The sequence below is a fragment of the Montipora foliosa genome, chromosome 4, assembly GCF_036669935.1.
Source record: "Montipora foliosa isolate CH-2021 chromosome 4, ASM3666993v2, whole genome shotgun sequence".
Taxonomy (NCBI): domain Eukaryota; kingdom Metazoa; phylum Cnidaria; class Anthozoa; order Scleractinia; family Acroporidae; genus Montipora; species Montipora foliosa.
Genome location: NC_090872.1, coordinates 5,204,740 through 5,227,669, shown reverse-complemented (window position 1 = coordinate 5,227,669; position 22,930 = coordinate 5,204,740). Strand labels below are relative to the sequence as shown.

At 39.9% G+C, this 22,930-nt stretch overlaps 1 protein-coding gene across 6 annotated transcripts in view; it reads right to left on the bottom strand.

The window, feature by feature from the left end:
* The window catches only part of LOC137999597 (inverted formin-2-like), a 48,377-nt gene that overhangs the window by 22,765 nt on the left and 2,682 nt on the right, over window positions 1-22,930 (bottom strand). For 2 of the 6 annotated variants that reach the window (XM_068845416.1, XM_068845418.1), the window contains exons 1-4: window positions 18,513-19,005; window positions 1,775-1,890; window positions 1,509-1,668; window positions 288-321 (exon numbers count right to left, since the gene is read on the bottom strand). In XM_068845416.1, the coding sequence (XP_068701517.1) occupies window positions 288-321; window positions 1,509-1,668; window positions 1,775-1,890; window positions 18,513-18,912 (710 nt within the window). In that variant the 5' untranslated portion in view covers window positions 18,913-19,005. Of the gene's footprint in view, window positions 1-287; window positions 322-1,508; window positions 1,669-1,774; window positions 1,891-3,835; window positions 4,554-18,512; window positions 19,006-22,930 lie in introns of those variants that run through there. The other 4 variants (XM_068845417.1, XM_068845420.1, XM_068845419.1 and 1 more) reach the window with 3 other exon arrangements.

The window sequence follows — 22,930 nt, the reverse complement described above, 5'->3', positions numbered from 1 at the left end:
ACCAATCTGGAAAACACATCATTTGCGGTTTTCAGGCTTATTCTAAATCCCACGTTTCAACATGGGGAAGTTTCAACTTGACATCAATAGGCTAAATTTCTCAGCTTTCTCAATACAAGGTTAAAAAGTAAATGCAAATAAAATTCGTCAGCAGTTTTTAAGGAATTCGTTGGTTCATTGAAAACATGCACTCTCAATTAAATTGCACAATTCATGCGGTCTTGATGCCTCTTCTCAATTTATTTATTTCAGTTAAACTTGTCTCTGAAGTTTTCGCCTTTCCTTACCTTAAAGTGCTCAGGATATCCAGCAGTCCCAAACCTGATAAAGAATAAATGGGAGCCATCACGTTTTCGTAAGACGAGATTCCATGCTTTTACACTTTTTAAACTTTCTACAACGAGCCTTACTATTTTGGCCAAAGGACAAAAAATATCGCGCACAGCATTTATAATGAAACGAGTGCAAGCGGTTGTAAAAGGTAATTAGAAATCTCACAATATACAGAGGCGGTTTCATAAAAAGGTCGAGAAGATGGAACACCTGCTTCAGTAATAATCTTAGAATAGAATAGCTTATGGTGATCTTGATTTGGTTGCCCAAATTGCAAGGAATATTGACATCTCAAGCGCTTCATGCGACAATTGTTCGTTGCAGACAGGAACACGAAACCACTGGACTACAGAGAAGTGAGATTGGACCGATTATTTTGAAGATATCAAACTGCGATAGGCCACGATAGAAGGGAAAAATACCCACACAATTATAATAAAGCCATCATGAAAATAAAGTTAAAACCAACAGGGTCGTCTTTCTATTCAAATCATTAATGAGCGCAGCGAATGTGGTCACGATTGATTTAAGGCCGACCAATAAGCGTAGCTATCGCGGGGCTCGTGGCCTCTCAGGCAACACACGGCTCATATAATCTCTAAATCAGTCATTGGAACTGGTGAGCAGACAGGTCTGTTATTTTTAGAATGAAAGTTTATTGTTTCGGCTAATTGTTTGCTTAGATCCATTACTTACTGCGCCAAACAAATCGCTCGTCGTTGCACAGGCCGCTGCCTCCCAAATGACTGAAAATTGTTCAGCCCTCATACTGCAACCGAGTGACTTGTGCAAGGACCTATACAAGTAAGATCAATAATCGTGTGCCCACGAGTTTCCTGTACCTCTCGATGGTAGAACATCAAGATCACAGCTTCCACTGTTGTGAGGTTCTTATGATGGGGAACTGGAAGGTTTTTTCCCAGTGTGAACGCGACGCTTTGCTTTAGCACGCTTATTGGTCGGCCTTACATCTTACGCCACATTCTCGGCCAATCAGAGGCGAATGCGAAAAATAATTTTGACGTGCTCGCGTCCATTTTCCCAAGCTTACTCTTTCGCTTACTCCCGGTTACCTATGTTTAGTTTTGCGTTGTGATTGGCCCATTTGATTGCCTTCGTCGGTTGTGATTGGCCAAAGCAATTATACTTTATTTCCCGAACTTCACTTATCTTACCTGCAAATTCGTTTCGTAATCTAACGCGCTCGTCAAAGTCTTCAGTGGCGATAAGAATAGTGTTAATGAACGCTAGGCACGTAGTCATGTATGGAACCACTTCGGCATTTTTCAGTTCATTAATGATCAGGCTAAATCTGTACCTTTGTCCTTTGGTCAGCTAATTATGAAAGTAAAGAAAAAATAAACGTCAATAATTAAATCAAGAAGGGAACTTTGCGCTGTATCATTCAAGCGAGTGCTTTCAACTTTATTGAACTTCATACCTTATAATTCTCGAGTGCATCGATAGCCAGTTGATGTCCTTGACTGGAATAAAGACACAGCGCCGACAGAAGTTCAAAAACTTGTTTTTTGATCATGGTGTTGTTTGTGTCGAGAGCTGAAAAAAAGAAATAATCACAATTCTCGTTATTTCGCTTTAACCCTTTCACCGCCATCAATGCCATTGACACGAACAGATTTTACTCTGTCTAACGCCAGACGATTTTACTCTTCAATGGGGAATCCTTCGGTTGATTCGGAAGTAAACATGAACAAGAATTTTTCATCGAGTCAAGTAATCAGCGTAAAGCCTGGTTTACACTGCTACATAAGCATAAGTATAACCATAACGACGTTCACACATGCTGCATAAGCATAAGAGAAATAACATACGCAAGCGCAGTTAGCTCCAGAAAAAACTCGCCGGAGAATGGGAGGAGCAAAGTTTCCAAAATGACGCAGAAGAAAAAAAAATTCTCCTCCTTCTACTACTACTACTACTTTTGCTTCGTAGAAGAAGACGACGGTGACGAGAAAACAGACTTAAAGAGGTCCTGTTGGGAAAGGGATATTTCCGAAAAAGGAAAGAACAAAAAAACTAGGGAACTGCAACCAACGGACCGAGAGTTTTGTTTCTGGCGATTTGTCGTAAAGGAAGAGGATAATTGCGAACCGCCTCAGCAAGATTTAGGCACTATTAACTTGAATATCCGTTGGCATCAAAAACAGCAGACACCTCGGTCTTACGCTTATGTTTATGTTGCACCCGTTTACACAGTTATAAACGATTCCTTTCTCTAATGCTTATGCTTATGTCACTCCCGGTTTACACAGCTTATGCTTATGCTTATATTCATGCTTATGTTTATGTCACAGAGTAAACAAGGCTTAATTGCTCAAAGGTAAAACTTCCCGTTTTCCCTGTCTTTCCTTAAAAAAAAAAAACTAAACGACTAAGGAAATTATTTTGTCTTGGCAAAATTTTTTCGAATTAAGTCAAGTTTCTTGCCTCACTTCAGTTTTTAAAGCCATTGCGACAGTTTTCAAAAAACTAAACATTTGCGACAAAATAATACATAAATTTCTACTGCTCATAATTGTGCACAAATAATGCACGGTAGTTTTCTCTTGATGTCTTTCCTTGAAGCTAAGTGAAAGTCGATATCTAGATATCTACAACACAAATGCAACAGTCACGCGTAAGTACACAAAACATTCAATTGAGACATCCTCTGAGTAAATAAAATATATTAAAATTGGGACTGTCTCGCTGTTGCAAAATTGAAAGATTTTTTCGGCAAAAATTAAATCAATAAGGAGAAAGTTTAAGGGGTATACTAATATTACACATGCCACTGAGTTTACTTTATTCAGTTTAGCAGAATGAATTTTTATAATCAGAAGCAATTAATTGCCTACCCCAGCGGGAAGGGAGTTGGATTTTTCGTCTGAAGGACTTAATTTGCGCTCTCCTTTTGTTTTTAATTTCCCGAATCTGAATTCCAGTGAGACGAGAGGGAAGAATTGTTATCGTTTCTTTACGATACCGGAGCAAATTGTCACTCGTAAATTTGCGTGGGTTTGCTTGGAGTATTTTTTAGGCATCTGACAAGTCAAAAGACAGAAATGTCCAGGCCATTCCTTGAGTCCTGATATTAAATAATGTATTCGTTCTTCCTGTGAGGCCAGCGTAAATTATAAAAGCTAAAATGAGTTCCTTGGAGAGTTTCCAAGAAATCTTTAAACCCATTAGAAAATTTTCGTGAAAACCAAGGCACATATTGCGCCCGTATGTATATCTAAAAGTCGTAAATTAGCTTTCATATAAAAAATGGCTCCAATTTTTCTTTTTGGCCACGAGACAATTTCTTTTCGAAAAATTGCAACCCAAAATAAACGGGTGCCAGTTTTTGTATTTTTACGAGTCTTGTAGGTTTTCCCACAAAAGCTACCAAAATATTGCAACCCAAAATAAACTGTTGACAGTTTGTCTTTCTACAAGTCTTTAGTTTTTCCACAAAAAATGTCAAGACAAAAAAATTAAAGCAAAAAACAAAGCCAACCTTTGGCTAAACTGCGAACCAATGATTTGTTTTGCACCAGGGAATCAAGACCTTGTTTAGAGTTCATGACGGCTTTGATACAATTCACGCACTCTAACTGCATGAAAGCTTCCAAAAATGCCATTTTCCCAGACATAGTTAATCTCTCCAGAGATTGAAAAAGAACTTCCAGTCCACCTTGAATAAGAAACTCCGATATCCATTGATTAGAGCTTGTTTGGAGCTTCGTTTTGAGCCCGGAAAAATTCTGAAGACGTGAAGTGCGGAGTAAACGAACGCATAATTCGGCTGAAACATCACTGGAAATGGAAGAGTTCTCAACTTTATCTTCACCTCTCGAAGAATTGAACCGGTGTCGCACGACTTCCCATCTTTTGGCGATGCTACAATTAGCCATTAAGGCAACGGAGTGAGGCATCGAGGTGTGAAATTTCTCGTGCTATTATTACAACCAAGCTTCTCAATAACAACCCACTTGCGGTTAACCAGAAAGCACGTTTTCAGGTTATTACACAAGGAAAATGTCTCTTGGATTGCCTTGCAAATCCCGTGTAATATTTTACGAAAAATACACGCAAGATATCAATGATGAACACTAGCCACCTTAAATCTCTTCAGTGCCAAGACATTAAAATCGAAACAAAAAAGCTCCAGGGCCATGAAGAGACAGAAGTTCGTAAGTGATACTGAGATGCAACACAAGTCCTTGTCTTGTCATTCCGCATTTAGACAGTATTTTACATTAAGAGGTCGAGCTTGTGGTCAAACGAGATGTCATTTTCTACTGTTTGCCATCGTTTGACGAGAAGATATGCCATTGAATTCATTAATTAAGACACAAAAGAGCCAGAAGAGGTTTTAGCATATCGAACTAAAATTTCGGAATCATTCGCCGCCGCTAAATCTTGATCTATGAAAGAAAGATTGTATTCGTGAGCTTTCCATTAAAAGTACGATTTAAGTTGCAAATCGAAGTCAACCATTTGTTGATTATCCGTAAACATTAGCCATCATTACAAAGAGAAAAGATATAGTGCAGCTGCAGGTGCACAGTTGAAGTGATCTAAGTCTAATGGCCTATTAATTTAAAGGCTCTGTCTGTCTACTACTAATGAGATTCCATCTTTGCTGAAACCACAAGGGAATCTATTCAAACCATAACCAGTTTCAGTCTGCCAGTAGGCAAGAAAAAGGTGTAAACAGCATTAAACAGAAAGGAGACCCCGAGAGGAATTCTAGAACTGAATATAACTAGTCCATGGACTTCCAGATCCGATATGATATTATTTTAGAACATAACGGTCGTCATTTTTAATAGTGTGATGAAAAGGGAGAGACACTAGGTTGAGAACCAAGTAATGAATCACGTTGCTTAGTTTAATAAACGGTTTTACCTGCCTTAAAATAAACAGTGTAGGAAGCGTAGGAGTTTATAAATTATCGTTTGAATGAGTACAACAAGTCTGGCAATAATTTTCTCTCTGCCTTTGGTACATTACTTCATATACGCATTAATATTTAGTTGATCCAATAATAAATTCCTTAATTTTAATTATAATGTCTTTATAGTTCTAGGAAATGAAATTACTTTGTTAATTTCAGCACAATTCGGCTTTTGGAAGCTGTCTTTCATTTTTGTCCCAAGAAAGTCAAGAAAACTGTCTATTCGAGTGTCAGTAGAACCCTCGCCCTACTAACCCTCTCTTAGTAAGCACAGGCACCAGTTCCAGTCACGAGTTATCTGTAACAGATGATCACTGGCCTCCTTGGACGTTCAAATACACGTGCAAAGAACCGTAGAATTTGAATGTACGTTTATTTCTTAAATCGCTGAGACAGCCTCATTTGCTATGTTATGCGGCACATGAACAGCAAGCAACATGCGACAATATGAAAGTATTAGACGAAAATACATTAAAACGCCAATATAGCCGCTGTTGTGTGTTAGATACATAAACAAAGCTTTTCCGTTCGGGAGAAAGCTTCGCAACAAACGGTCAATACAGCTGTCTTTGTTGACAAAAGAGGTAATCGATTGTCTTTTTTTTTTTTTGTTTCAAACTCGCTTCCTTTACGCCACTATGCACAATTATCCCGGCGACAGACTAACGAGGCAAGCTGTTTAAATTTCTATAATTTTAAAAGTATTTGAACAGATGTACGCAATGACCGAAAGGCTTTTGAAATTGGTGCTCACACCTAAATACTTCACAGCTGCGGCAAACATGCAAACGTTGTTTGATATCCACTAAGGCGCTTACCATTTAGACGGAAATTTCGAAGAGAAAAATTTTTGTGGGATGGTACTAGACATTCCCTACCGAAGAAATGAGAAATGGAATGAGCAGTTCCATTTGTGAGTGCATTTCTGAATGCCGTAAGGATCTGGGTACAAATAATGCCCGTCAAGTTTAGAGATGTAATCCTCGCATCGGAGACTGGTTCTAGTGGTGCAAAAGAAATGGAACAGAAGATTCCGGTCGTTTCGGTCAAAGTGGAAAAAGAAGACAACCTTTGAAGGTTGTCCTTTCTTTTCGGAAAATTTCCGTTGGAGTCAATCGTTCCATTTGGTTTCCCACCGGAACAACCTTGGGCCGGTTGCTCGAAACGAATTGGTTTCCATGGTATTTAACGCTGGTTAGCGCTAACCATGCCACGAGCAACCCGGGCCTGAACAACAAACGGTAACCGGCCCAGTATTATGGTCACGTGTACTTGGCCTCTAAGGGTTGGAAATAACCAATGTGTAAATGGTACGAAAATGTCCCGTTTGGTAAGCAGTGACAAGGCCAAAAGTAAAGAATAACTTCTGAACAACGAAACTGTCAATTGACTAGAGGTTCGCTCTGTTTCCTCTCGAAATTAGCAAAATTCGCAAAATTTGCAAATTCTTGCAATTTTAAGTCCCCGCCAAATCCCTTGAGGAAAATTTGTTTGTTCAGAAACTGTAAATTGGTTATTATTGGTTACAATGTTGTAATCACTGTTATAGCTGTTATAGACCGTATTCATAAATGGCGGCTAAGTAATTATTCTTTTGTCTTTATGCTAATGCTAATCATCATAAAGGCGGCGAAATACGCGATACAAAAGAACCCTAAACTTGGCGCGCAACATGGTTTTGTTGCAAGTTTGGGCGATGTCTCCCGTTTTTCACTTTGCATGATCAACTTGTCGCGCAACAAAAGCATTTGTTGCGGGTTGAAGAAAGTTGAGCGCGGGTCTACTCTGAGCAACAAATTTTGGCTTTGTTGTTCATTTTTCATCAAGCTCACAACTTGTTGCGCACAAATGTGCTCGTGTACTAGCAAAACCAATCAGCGCCCTGCATTTCTTCAACCCGCAAAAAATGTTTTTGTTGCGGGTCACGTTGATCGCGCAAGGTGAAAAACGCGAAACATCGACCAAAACTTGCAACGAAACAATGTTGCGCGACAAGTTGAGGGTTTTTGTATCTCGTCTTTCGTCGCCTTAACTTAAGTTAACTAGCGTCGTAAACACGAGCAAAACTCAAAAGAATTTTTGTTCCAAAGTGAGGCTAGTTAGGATGATTAGCACAAAGACAAAAGAATAATTTCTTGACCGCCATTTATGAATACAGTCTATATAGGCCACTTTTTAAACTATCTTCGAGACGTTCTGTTTTTGGAGCATAAGTAGCATTCTGTTGATTCAGACGATCATGATCGAATCGTAAGCCTTTGGGCTATTCAGCCAAATCCCTCTGGAGGAGTTAAAAATTTGTCTTTTTTTTGTGGTTTTACCGCATGAGTATATATAAGAAATAGCCCTTTTTTCGACAATTGTTGGACAAGACAGATAATAGAGAGATTTAGCATCAAGTTTACACGCTCCCCGCGATCTACCGGGACGTTTAATTTCGTGATTCGTATTCACAAAAAGACTGTGATGGCATCGAAAGCGCGAGTTCTTCAAAAACTCTGAAATTTCATTTTTTTCTCAATCCTAAACTTTTTAAACTTGTTCATGTATAAATCAGGAAATTGTTTCGCTGATTTCTTTTTGTTATCATTATTTGCACAGTTAGTCATCTTAAAATTTGATAAAGCACAAATATCTGCATTGCATTTTAGGCACTGCAACATTACGTTAAAAGTTTGGTGTGAATGCAGAGCGAGTGGGGGAAGGCTGAATTGATTTTGTGGCGCAAAACGTTCCTTCTTTGTGTTAATTTAAATATCAAATATCAAAGTTATTATGTTTAAAATGGTAAGCTGCACTTTTGAAATACACAATTCTTCAAGCGGAAATCATAAATGCACAGCAATCAATTTTCAGCGTCAAGAGAGTCAGAAGTGACATTACTTGCATATATGATGTAACTAACCTCCACCAAGTCTTCTGGTAAATTCGCGATTTGCAATCATAAATTGCAAACCTGATTTGGAATTTAGCACCGTTTTGATGCAATAAGTACATTCAAGAAGCACAACTGCGTCCACAAACAATTTCCTGGAGCTCAGTCTTTCCAAAGCGCCTAACAAAACTTCCATCCCATCGTTATCGAGGAATTCGGTGATCCAATCTTCCGAAGAACTTTTTAGTTTACTTCGAATACCATAATAATTTTGGACAGACGGGGATTTCAAAAGTCGAACGCAGAACTCCGGAGATGCATCACTCGAAAGAATGTTAAACTGATTCTCCCCTGATAGCTGTCGTTTAAGATACGACCATCGTTTTTTTTCAACGGAATATCTCGCCATTTTCGATTGACTTTCACAGGTAGTTTTTGGTGGTAACGTGGCGCAGAAGCCATTTAAATGTCAGTCATGCTATTCACCATGGCAACGGTAGGTGCACGGATACCTACGGACCAATCTCGCTTTTTTGGTCAAATAGTTGGTGTTTCTTAAGGAGGGATGGAGCCACGTTTTTTCGAAGTGTTAAACAGCGATAAAACACAAAGGAAGGATAAAAGAGAAAGTATTTCAATTGACATCGCAAGAAAATAGTGAAATTATCACGGGAGAAGGGTCATTTGTCTTTGCATTCGCATATTTGTTTGAAAAAAAAGGTCATTTAAGAAGATGAGAATGCCGAATAATTTGAAGCTTCATGATTTCATGATCTGTTAGCCTTTTACAAAAAGATGAATTAGATGTGAAAGATGAATTAATGCAGATTTAAATGAGCTGGAATAAATGGATATACGGGGCTGAAAAGCTGATTTTATTCAGAATCACGGTGTTATATACCAAGTTTTAAACGGCCAAGATTTGTCGACCTTCGTTAGCTACGATTCTGTCTTAAAGACTGCTTCACGAAGTCATCAGTATAAAGGAACTCTGGTGTCCTCACTGGGGCGTATCGTTTATTTTTTGCGTATGTAAATGAACATCAAGCAGGCCTTGACGGGGGAGGGAAAGGGAGGTAAAAGCCACGCGGGAGCCGGGGAGAGGAGGGAGGGGCAGGCTTTCCCCAGTTCCCTCTCGGCTTTTTTCTCCCCTTGCCCTCCTCTGACAACGCCTGTTGTCACTGTTTGAACCCCAGAGCTTTTCGCACCATTTTCAGTTCGTTTTAGCACACATAGTGGGAACCATGATTTTAAATATTATGTTGAACATACAAGACTTATTTTCCTGGAACGGAGTGGGAATGGAATAGCCTCCCATCTAATATTGCAGTCATTGTAACTGCTAACTCTTTAGATATTTTAAAGAACTTGTTAAGCAATTATCTACGAGATTTGTAAGAGTTGGCACATCACCAATTCTTGGGTTGCACGTGACGTCACAAAAGATAAAATGCTACACTAAAGAGCCTTTTGAGTTTTTATCTTGATTAGCTACAAGAGGTTTTAAAAATATATTTGCTCCCATGTTTTCAGCTCGGTACCGTTCTTCGTTTCGAAAATAGAGCAGTTTGAATTTCAGAGTTTTTCACAGTACGTGACATGTTGACGGCTTTCAAAAAAATGCCAGTCGCATAAGAACACCGATTTCCCTCGGGTTTTTGTGGCCTAAACAGCCAATATACTAGGAGACGTGTCTATACGAAACCAGCCAAACTAAATTGCGGATGTTTCCACAGGTTTGCGGCCGCCATGTTGGTGTACTTCAGCAGTATACCAACATGGTGCCTCCATACTAAACTCTACAAGTTTGAGTACTAAATTTCGCCGAATAACTCAATTACAGTATATCGCACAGCCCTGAGACGTGGACCCGTTGTTTATTTATTCCTCTTCTATAACATGTCCATTTCTTGACTCAATTTCTATAATGGTAAGCGATTTATGTTTTCAATTTCAACTTCACTACACCGACAAATGCAATCCATTAGGTTTATTTTGGTATCTTTCGGCCTCGCACCAGCAGAAGGCATGAACCACCTACATGTGGAACAATAACAACAACTAATTGACTACGGGAAACGATTCCCTGTGACACCGCCGGATACGAAAAACTAAAAAACCCCCGTGGGGAAAAAAAAAACTGGAAACGTATTCCCCGAACCAATGCAATGCCACGATCCCTCCGGGGTTTAGAGGACCTCTAGTTACAAAATAATAATGATTTATAAAAGAAACAAAAGTTAATCGGACTGATGCAGGCCTAGAATGCCTCACCACGTGATGAACTGACACTTTATAGACAACCTCCTACCCATCATGCCTTACACCAATCGTTCCCAGACCCTTCTGTTCCCGTGCCGTAGAAATATCAATTTCTGTCTCATTCGCACGCTCAACCGTCAGAAATTATATCTTGCGTGACATGCAACCCAAGAATATTATTATTTATTATCTATTTATTTATCGCTGTTACTTTTTTGTATTTCTTTGCAACAGTAAATTGAAGTTTGTGGTTTTTTTTAAATTTAATGTTAGTGTGAAATATTGTTATGTATTAACGTGCGCCGTAGGGTTCTCATAGAAAAATTGGCTACCTGAACCTAACGGCGCCTGCTCACTCCTCGTGCTAACATCAATGCACCAATTAGAGACGCTTTTGATTGTTCACAAAAACCAAGCAAAAGACACCTTGTTTCAGGGTTCCACGGAATTCTTCTCTCCCTCAGTCAAGAGAAGAGCTCTGGGGACGAGATTGGACGTCATCTGTGATCTATTACTGAACAGATGCACAGCAGCATGGAATGGAATTATATATATATATATATATATATATATATATATATATATATATATATATATTATATATAGAGATATGGAGACTTGAACTAGGTCAAAAACATTTATTTGCTACTCCGAGTTTCATGCTTCTCACGAAGCAATCATCAGGCAACTGCCAAAAAGAAGGAATACATGGTGTTTTGCAGTGATTTAGAAAATAACGGTAGCAATCCACTATAGGCTGGGGTGCATAGCAACGGTTAAACAATACAAACTGTTTCCAGTGAGCTGCTAAAAATAAGCCTTAAATAATTACGCTATTGAGAAGGAATTTCTTTGCATGTCTGCAACTTGTTGCAAGCTCATTTCTGTTGTTAAGGGTCGCCAAATCTGGTCTACAAATTATATAGTATTTCTCCCACAGACATAAATTACACTTCTTCGTTACATTTGAATAGGATCTCGCATGCCTAACAATCCGCCATTTAATGTGATAGTCGACTTTCTTGTCTTTCAAACCCCATACATATTTACTGAGTTCAGTGGAATTTCTGTAGCGTTCATTTCTAAAGGAACATGTGTGGTTTCTATAACGTGATTTGAATGATGTGTCGCCAAGACCGATGTAAGTTTGCTTTGACTGAGATGTTGTGACCTCTGCTTGATAGATGGTATTCCGCACGTTGCACTTTCCGTCTAGAGGGCAGGATCTTTTGTCACGGCAGTTGCAAGTGTTGATAGTTTGAGCGGGTGGATTTGATGACTTGTTAATGACGGCTTTATTTTGGTTGGAGATAATTGTTTTTACATTGCTCATGCAGCTATAACTAATTTTGAGAGTGTTCCGGTTGAAAATTCTGTGCAAAGGGTGTGATTTTGGGAAGTGCTTGCCGATTAGGGTGAGGAAACACTTTCCAACTTTTGTTTTGACGTTTTGGCTGTACGGAGGATTGAACCAGGTGATGTTTCTAGGCCTATTCTTGCGGTGTTTGGTTTCTGGAGTTGTTTTTCTGTAGGTTAGATTATATATGTAGCCGCTCTTGTTGAGTGCATCTTGGTAGGTTTCTTTCGCTTTATCAAATGATTCTTTGTCGGAAGAAATTTCTGAGAGGCGCTTGTTTATGGATTCCGGCATGTTCTTTAGGATGGATGGGGGGTGATTGGATTTCTTGTGAACGTAGAGTGGGATGTTTCCTTCTTTTGTGTAGGGATAATGCTTTCCAGATTGGAGGTCAAGGGTGACGTCTAAGAAATTTACTTTAGTGATGTTTGCTTCGACTGTGATCTTTAAGTCGTTTCACGGAAAATTTGGCAGAAGCCCTTCTTGATTCTTTCGATCTGTTGAGGGTTTGAGTTAAAAACTGCCAAACCGTCGTCTCTATACAGGCCGATGCTGTTGCCATACTTTTTGGTTAGACAGGACAATAAATAACAACCCACTAGTTCGCATGTTTCAGCGCCATCGAAAGATCCCATTGTTATGTCGAATCGGCTGGCAGAGGATTTTTTCTCCCAAGGGCAGTCATTGGAAAACAGTAGAGATTGCTTGGAGAGGAAAATGATTTCTCTCTCGTCGGCACTGATGGGTCTGTAGTTATTGGCGAAGTCGAGTGCTTTGGCAAGCAGTTTTTCCGTGATAGAGGGGTAGAAGTCACATACATCAAAGCATATGAATGAGAGGTTTTCTTTGTGCTGTAGGGCGTTGAACCAGTTCAGTACGCTGGTCGTATTTTTCCACTGATTGATTTGTGTCTTTTGGATTATGGTGGTGTTGATCTCGTCTAAAATGCGCTTACTAATTATACCAATCTCGGATTTGGAGGGGTTGATAAGGCGGCATGTTGGATGGTCGTGAAATTCAGGTTTGTGATCTTTCAAGGTTATGAAAGCTTCATTCTCTGCAAGTTTCTCGATACGGTTGTCTAATCCAAGTTTTTTAGCTACTCTGGCGGATTGGGAGTTTAGTTGGTCTATAACTTTGGGGCATGATTTTTTGTATGTTTTCGTTACATTCTCGGTAATCAGCTTCTCATAGGTTGCAGTGTTCATTGAATAATAATTTGTAGTCTTGTCAGCAGGAATAAGTAGATTATTTGGTTTCTTGATTTTTGTTTCGATGTCGGTGTATAATGTTCTCTGGAAATTGCATTTGGAGGCGTTGTCATCAAATTCGATGTTATGAATTAGTTTCAACATACCTTCTTCGAAGGGAATCAGTTCATTTATCTTTGGGGGTGAATTTCTTGACTTAAATCCATAGGTTTCCTTGGTTGATGTTTCAGATTGCCCGGATAGGAAGTAGTGTGCTTTCCAACGTAATCGCCGCAGAAAATGTTCAGTTTTTTCGATTAGTCGTTTCATGTATTCATTTCTTGGTGGCAGTGGAATGTTCTTGGTAGAGTAATTCAAGTTGATCTTTTCCATAGTAGTGGACGATGAAACAATTACAGTGCTCAACAAGTTGGAGCTTATAAAATGAAATGACGTGATAAATTGATCATCAGCTAAAAGTGCTCAATGGGTTTACCAGAGCTTTGAATAGATATGTAGACTTGAACTAGGTCAAAAACATTTATTTGCTACTCCGAGTTTCATGCTTCTCACGAAGCAATCATCAGGCAACTGCCAAAAAGAAGGAATACATGGTGTTTTGCAGTGATTTAGAAAATAACGGTAGCAATCCACTATAGGCTGGGGTGCATAGCAACGGTTAAACAATACAAACTGTTTCCAGTGAGCTGCTAAAAATAAGCCTTAAATAATTACGCTATTGAGAAGGAATTTCTTTGCATGTCTGCAACTTGTTGCAAGCTCATTTCTGTTGTTAAGGGTCGCCAAATCTGGTCTACAAATTATATAGTATTTCTCCCACAGACATAAATTACACTTCTTCGTTACATTTGAATAGGATCTCGCATGCCTAACAATCCGCCATTTAATGTGATAGTCGACTTTCTTGTCTTTCAAACCCCATACATATTTACTGAGTTCAGTGGAATTTCTGTAGCGTTCATTTCTAAAGGAACATGTGTGGTTTCTATAACGTGATTTGAATGATGTGTCGCAAAGACCGATGTAAGTTTGCTTTGACTGAGATGTTGTGACCTCTGCTTGATAGATGGTATTCCGCACGTTGCACTTTCCGTCTAGAGGGCAGGATCTTTTGTCACGGCAGTTGCAAGTGTTGATAGTTTGAGCGGGTGGATTTGATGACTTGTTAATGACGGCTTTATTTTGGTTGGAGATAATTGTTTTAAAGTGTTTCCTCACCCTAATCGGCAAGCACTTCCCAAAATCACACCCTTTGCACAGAATTTTCAACCGGAACACTCTCAAAATTAGTTATAGCTGCATGAGCAATGTAAAAACAATTATCTCCAACCAAAATAAAGCCGTCATTAACAAGTCATCAAATCCACCCGCTCAAACTATCAACACTTGCAACTGCCGTGACAAAAGATCCTGCCCTCTAGACGGAAAGTGCAACGTGCGGAATACCATCTATCAAGCAGAGGTCACAACATCTCAGTCAAAGCAAACTTACATCGGTCTTTGCGACACATCATTCAAATCACGTTATAGAAACCACACATGTTCCTTTAGAAATGAACGCTACAGAAATTCCACTGAACTCAGTAAATATGTATGGGGTTTGAAAGACAAGAAAGTCGACTATCACATTAAATGGCGGATTGTTAGGCATGCGAGATCCTATTCAAATGTAACGAAGAAGTGTAATTTATGTCTGTGGGAGAAATACTATATAATTTGTAGACCAGATTTGGCGACCCTTAACAACAGAAATGAGCTTGCAACAAGTTGCAGACATGCAAAGAAATTCCTTCTCAATAGCGTAATTATTTAAGGCTTATTTTTAGCAGCTCACTGGAAACAGTTTGTATTGTTTAACCGTTGCTATGCACCCCAGCCTATAGTGGATTGCTACCGTTATTTTCTAAATCACTGCAAAACACCATGTATTCCTTCTTTTTGGCAGTTGCCTGATGATTGCTTCGTGAGAAGCATGAAACTCGGAGTAGCAAATAAATGTTTTTGACCTAGTTCAAGTCTACATATCTATTCAAAGCTCTGGTAAACCCATTGAGCACTTTTAGCTGATGATCAATTTATCACGTCATTTCATTTTATAAGCTCCAACTTGTTGAGCACTGTAATTGTTTCATCGTCCACTACTATGGAAAAGATCAACTTGAATTACTCTACCAAGAACATTCCACTGCCACCAAGAAATGAATACATGAAACGACTAATCGAAAAAACTGAACATTTTCTGCGGCGATTACGTTGGAAAGCACACTACTTCCTATCCGGGCAATCTGAAACATCAACCAAGGAAACCTATGGATTTAAGTCAAGAAATTCACCCCCAAAGATAAATGAACTGATTCCCTTCGAAGAAGGTATGTTGAAACTAATTCATAACATCGAATTTGATGACAACGCCTCCAAATGCAATTTCCAGAGAACATTATACACCGACATCGAAACAAAAATCAAGAAACCAAATAATCTACTTATTCCTGCTGACAAGACTACAAATTATTATTCAATGAACACTGCAACCTATGAGAAGCTGATTACCGAGAATGTAACGAAAACATACAAAAAATCATGCCCCAAAGTTATAGACCAACTAAACTCCCAATCCGCCAGAGTAGCTAAAAAACTTGGATTAGACAACCGTATCGAGAAACTTGCAGAGAATGAAGCTTTCATAACCTTGAAAGATCACAAACCTGAATTTCACGACCATCCAACATGCCGCCTTATCAACCCCTCCAAATCCGAGATTGGTATAATTAGTAAGCGCATTTTAGACGAGATCAACACCACCATAATCCAAAAGACACAAATCAATCAGTGGAAAAATACGACCAGCGTACTGAACTGGTTCAACGCCCTACAGCACAAAGAAAACCTCTCATTCATATGCTTTGATGTATGTGACTTCTACCCCTCTATCACGGAAAAACTGCTTGCCAAAGCACTCGACTTCGCCAATAACTACAGACCCATCAGTGCCGACGAGAGAGAAATCATTTTCCTCTCCAAGCAATCTCTACTGTTTTCCAATGACTGCCCTTGGGAGAAAAAATCCTCTGCCAGCCGATTCGACATAACAATGGGATCTTTCGATGGCGCTGAAACATGCGAACTAGTGGGTTGTTATTTATTGTCCTGTCTAACCAAAAAGTATGGCAACAGCATCGGCCTGTATAGAGACGACGGTTTGGCAGTTTTTAACTCAAACCCTCAACAGATCGAAAGAATCAAGAAGGGCTTCTGCCAAATTTTCCGTGAAAACGACTTAAAGATCACAGTCGAAGCAAACATCACTAAAGTAAATTTCTTAGACGTCACCCTTGACCTCCAATCTGGAAAGCATTATCCCTACACAAAAGAAGGAAACATCCCACTCTACGTTCACAAGAAATCCAATCACCCCCCATCCATCCTAAAGAACATACCGGAATCCATAAACAAGCGCCTCTCAGAAATTTCTTCCGACAAAGAATCATTTGATAAAGCGAAAGAAACCTACCAAGATGCACTCAACAAGAGCAGCTACATATATAATCTAACCTACAGAAAAACAACTCCAGAAACCAAACACCGCAAGAATAGGCCTAGAAACATCACCTGGTTCAATCCTCCGTACAGCCAAAACGTCAAAACAAAAGTTGGAAAGTGTTTCCTCACCCTAATCGGCAAGCACTTCCCAAAATCACACCCTTTGCACAGAATTTTCAACCGGAACACTCTCAAAATTAGTTATAGCTGCATGAGCAATGTAAAAACAATTATCTCCAACCAAAATAAAGCCGTCATTAACAAGTCATCAAATCCACCCGCTCAAACTATCAACACTTGCAACTGCCGTGACAAAAGATCCTGCCCTCTAGACGGAAAGTGCAACGTGCGGAATACCATCTATCAAGCAGAGGTCACAACATCTCAGTCAAAGCAAACTTACATCGGTCTTTGCGACACATCATTCAAATCACGTTATAGAAACCACACATGTTCCTTTAGAAATGAACGCTACAGAAATTCCACTGAACTCAGTAAATATGTATGGGGTTTGAAAGACAAGAAAGTCGACTATCACATTAAATGGCGGATTGTTAGGCATGCGAGATCCTATTCAAATGTAACGAAGAAGTGTAATTTATGTCTGTGGGAGAAATACTATATAATTTGTAGACCAGATTTGGCGACCCTTAACAACAGAAATGAGCTTGCAACAAGTTGCAGACATGCAAAGAAATTCCTTCTCAATAGCGTAATTATTTAAGGCTTATTTTTAGCAGCTCACTGGAAACAGTTTGTATTGTTTAACCGTTGCTATGCACCCCAGCCTATAGTGGATTGCTACCGTTATTTTCTAAATCACTGCAAAACACCATGTATTCCTTCTTTTTGGCAGTTGCCTGATGATTGCTTCGTGAGAAGCATGAAACTCGGAGTAGCAAATAAATGTTTTTGACCTAGTTCAAGTCTACATATCTATTCAAAGCTCTGGTAAACCCATTGAGCACTTTTAGCTGATGATCAATTTATCACGTCATTTCATTATATATATATATATATATATATATATAAAATCAAAAGTTTTTGATGATGATGTCAGCTATGCGTCTGGCCTCTCACAGATCATTCAGTGGCAAGAACCAATCAAAATGTGTGCATTATTATTAAGCTTATTATATACAAGTAAATTTATATGTACGATAACGTGACTTATTAGCCGGTATCAAAAATACCATAAAACTCTTTGTTTGTCCCAAATAAGCATTGTTTCCAGTTTCTCTTGGGACTATTGTAAGTGCCAAGAGAAAGTATACAATGCTTATGCAAAATTTTGGAGGGAAAAAACAAAGATTATTATGGTATTTTTGATACTGGCTAATTCTATACTCAACAGAATATCGCGTCTCTGATTGGTCAATACAGACGAATGCATAAATGGGTTAGTTGTCACGAAATGCACAACCAAGTTCACACAATTTCCTATGCTTATATTATCATATATTATTTCAAATATCACGCAATGTACTCTTGCTTGAACTAAATGTATCGCATAGGCAAAAAAAGTGGTATACAAGTTTTGCTTCTCTTTGGTGTAATATTGAAACTGGACACTTTTCCCGGACGATAGATCGAAACTATTTATCAAATCTCAAAAGGTCAAAAAACAAAAGCAAATATTTCAGCCGGTATTATTATCAAATGTGATATTAGACATATTTTTTGCTTAGCAGAATAACAAAATGGTCTTTTGATCAAGTCGGTGAATTTCCCTTAGCAGAGGATGCGAAAAAAAAAGGAAGAAGGCCCAAAGAAATCCTTGAGAATCGACTGAGAGAGATTGTTTGGGCATCAACAGAGGTTTCGAAACTCAAAACCCAAGTAAAATGTTTGATATCACAGAAGAACAATCCGTGTGGCATTTTAGCCTACTTTTTCTTGCAAATACGATTTATGTACAACCCCTTGAGGAATAAAGCAAGATCTAGAATACGTTCCTTTCCAAGGACAAATTCAATTGCATTTTCTTACCGTAACAAAACTGACAGACGAGTGCCGGAGAGACGACAAAGTGTTGCACCCCAGCTTCCGAGTTAAGGACTTCTTTGATGCAGCGGACGCACTCAGTCGCAACATAAGCATCCATAAAGGGACTTTCATTATTTGAGCTTGACAAACGCGATGAAAGGATCTCTAATGCGTTCATGAGTACATCTAAGCCTCCAAGGGAAAGAAATTCTGCCATCCACGTCGTTGAACATTTGGCAAGTTTGGGGTGAAGAGCAGAGAAATTTTTCAGAGATGGAATACGAAGCAAATTGATGCATAATTCTGGGTCGGCGTTGCTAAATTGACCTTGGTTTGATTCTACAGGGACATTTTGCTGAGAAATGAGAGACTTCCGAATTCTTTGCCAGTTTTGACTGGCCATAACTCAAACAGTTCCTTAGTTTGAGATAATAGTAATAAGCGCATGAATGGGGTCCATATTGTCAAAGGTGCTCTCATAATTCTGAATAAATCATGACAAAACACGTGACACACACAAGGTCACAAAAGGTTAAACGTGGCTCTCACGACCATATATTGATGTGCTCTCAGGCGATGGGAGCTTAAGATCTCATACAGAAAACCTACGAAGGCCTGTGCACCGGTGGCTCAATAGGTTGTGCATCGGGCTGCCACGCGGGAGGTCGAGAGTTCGACTCCAGCCGAACCTACACTGAGGAGAAAGTGCAGCCACCCGCAAATGGTTAGACTTTGAGTCTTCTCGGATAAGGACTGGAAACCGGAGGTCCCGTCACATAGCCCTTGTTGGAAATCAAATAGTATGGCACGTTAAAGAACCCACTCACTTCTCGAAAAGTGTAGGGGACGTTGTCCCCGGTGTTGTGGTCTGACCTAATCTGGTCGGGGGCATCTTTCACTTCCTAAAATAAATTCAGTGTAAGCTGCGTAGCAAGCAGTCTGGCCAAAGTTCTCCACAAAACGCATTGTAAACAAGAGGCTACAGTTAGCCTATACTCGGGCCTGCAAAGATACAGTGGTGTATGGTTAATTTAGCACTTAAGCAGATCTTCAGTAATTCAAACAACGCATCACAGTGCTCTCCATGATTTTGGATTACTTCATGTAAACAGCGCCACGTGCCTTCCATTGTGCATTGCCCAATCAAAACAACGCCACGTGCTTTCTATTGTGTATTGCCCAATCAAACACCGCCACGTGCTTTCTACTGCGCATTTTGCTTCACCAGAAAAAAATTAAATCTGACATGTTTTATAACTCGGTGCCCTTACGGCCTGAGTAATTAGTCCTGAAGAGCGCCGAGAGGGAGAGACTAATACTTCACTTCGGCCCAGAGAAGTCAGTGGCCAGCACCCTGCCCACTGGATTGCGATACCTGAGCACCAGCGTTACATTCCTCTCAAAAAGTCGCAACTATAGCAATTGTTCCCAGCATCACTGTTGTCGAGGCTCGTTTCAAGACAAGATGATGGCGTAAAGTTGCCAAAACGTCTCTTTCCAAGGACTTTTCCTCACGCTGAAGCGAAGGAACCAAGGAAAGGGCCAAGTTAAGCAGGTTGTAAGCTGCGATCATGCGTTTTTTCGTTATCCAGAAGGAGTCCCCCTCCCTCGGTTTGCCAAGAAAGAACGTCTGAACCCGGTTGTACAGTACAGCTTTGAAAAGAAGGTTGCCCCAGACGAGATATTCCATTTTAAGATTTTGAGATCACCGCTATTACGAACGTTACTTGTTACAGTAAAGCAGTAACGAAAGGTAAAGGCCTAAAATTCAGGCATTACCCGGCTTTGAACCCATGGTCTCTCCGTTACCAGTGCAGTGCTCAACCAAATGAGATATCAACATCGAGCCAACTGGGAGCTGAGGTGGTCATCATTTGTCATTTCATTTATTAAGTTAAATTGAGCCAAATCTGGCAACCCGTCAAGCGAATCATAAAATAACTCCTTAGAACAAAAAGTCAGAAGATGACAGGAAATTCTATAATGTGGTTACTTCGTAAACTAGAAAAAATACAAAGTGCTTTTCCGGTCTCTTCTTTCTGAAAACAAATATCGATAATGTCAGTCCAGGTCGGTAGTCGGTTAATATTTTTTCTGTCGGTAGTAATTTTTTTTTTCGTTTTGTCCGTAGTCGGTAGTATTTGTCGCCCTTTGCCGCTAGTCAGTTAAACAGCAGAATAAGTATACCTAAGGTCCGATCCAAACACTGCTCCGCTCATGTGCCGAACCTAACTCAATAAAGTTCGACTAAAGAGCGACTTTGGAGCGACGGCTGATTCATACGCCGTACCTGTGTCGAACCAAACTGAAATCCATACAATGGTAAAGGGGCCTAGGTACAGGTAAAACTTCGGAGTGTATTGTGGTAAGATCATGAAATATCACAATTTATGCGTTAGGTTCGGCACATGACAAGAGCGCCGTGTGAATCAGCCGCCGCTCCAAGGTCGCCTAGTGCGACAGATCCTGCCAAACTTAACGTTGCTGGCCGCTCCAAACCTAACCTGCCGAACCAAGTTATGTGGCAAACGTGCTTGATTGACGCCCGTTTCCGTAATGTGTTTTAATAGTAGATACGTAAGCTCGTTAGGATGGTTTGAACTAGACTTGAGAGTGCACTTCGGCTTCTTTGAAGGAAATGCCCTACTATGGCCACGAAGTAGGCTAAATTAAACTCGTTCACATCTGAAGTAGGACTCAAGTGTACTTAAGGTGTACTTACTTTGCTAGTATGAACCGACCATCGGCGTCGAGTTCGAATGTACGAATGTACCGTGGGAACCAAAGATGCTGATTGGTGGGTTACGTTTCACGCATCAATTGATTTAGTCATCTGTGGTTGGCGTCGGAAGTTTGACTGATGTAAGCCAAAACACAGTTTGGCCGAATGTTTGGTCGTTGGCCTTTGAAGATGAATTCCGCAGAATTATGAAAACCGCAGTAAATGCGCACGCATAAGATAAAAATCAAAGAGGTAACAATTTGGGGGCGTTACAAGTGGCTGGCGTTTGCTTCCGAATGAAGATTTTTGTCGCAAAATGTCTCACCGCAGTCAACGCAAACTCTCGATTAAAAAAGGCCTTTATTTAAACTACATATCACTGCTCTGTTAAGATGGTCAGTTCATTTCCTGAATGTGAAAACGCAACTATACTTAATAAAAATGAACTAGAAAGAAATAAGGGCAAAATGATACGTATTTTTTTTTTGTTTCGTTTCCTCGTTTGACTTCAGGGTGAACTATTTACACAGTGAGGTAGAGTGGCCAATCAAAACAGAGTTTGTAATTGAAACTCTAAACATGTATGAGTTGTAAAAACAAACTTGTGAACACGTGACTCTGAAGTATCGCAAAATCATAGATCATCATAACGCTGACAAACAAAAAAGTGACGGAAATGGGTCAAAAAATATGAAGTTTTGGCTATCTGAATGATTTGGGGTTTAATAGATTAAATCGATATATTGTTGAAAAATCCAAGCTATCTCTCTTCGTGTTAATAAGTAATGTAAACAATAGAAAATGGTGAATGTTAGACATCTAGTTGAATAAATAGACAAATATATAAAACTAGTACTGGACATTAACCTGAAATTTAGAGACGTTTCGCCTAGAACCACTAGGCTTCTTCATGCACGATCGTTTGTGAAGCTCTGCGACCCGGCTCTGCGAGCATGTGGTTACCCCAAATGGTCCTTCCACAAAGCCACGAAGTCCCAAGATAACACCGGAGCGGCCCCACGCAGAGGGCCAAGACATCCCTTACTTCGACGGGGTCTCTGACAGAATAAAAAACACTTTCCAAGCCTTTGGCGTGTCAACAGTCTGCAAGCCTGTCAACATCCTAAGAGAAAAGCTTGTGAATGTAAAAGACAGAACCCCAGTGAAAAGAAGTACAACCTGGTTTATTGCATCAAATGCGCCCACCCGGGCTGTGATGAATCTTACGTCGGGGAAACTAAACAGGCCCTAAAACAACGATTGAACCAGTACCTAAAGCCGAGCTCCAGCGAAATATCTACAACGACTCCCCGGTATACACCCACAGGGTTCCCAGTGAACATAACACCTTCCCCCCTGATGTATTCTAAACAAGGAGGCGCGATGGTTCGAGCGGGGAGAGAAGGAGGCGATCTGGGAGAGGGTTGAGGCCCCCTCCTTAAATAGGAGGGGTGGACTGAGGTTTCGCTTTTCTCTTTCTTGGGACACTGTTTTGCGTGGTGTCCCGTCATGCATCTCGGCCTGCACCAACGATCGTGCATGAAGAAGCCTAGTGGTTCTAGGCGAAACATCGCTAAGTTTCAGGTTAATTTCCAGTACTAGTTTTATTTATTTGTCTAATGTAAACAATCTTCGCACTGGTGGGTCGTAGTAATAAATTGGGTTAACCGGGAACCAGTTACTTTAAAGATAGTACCGG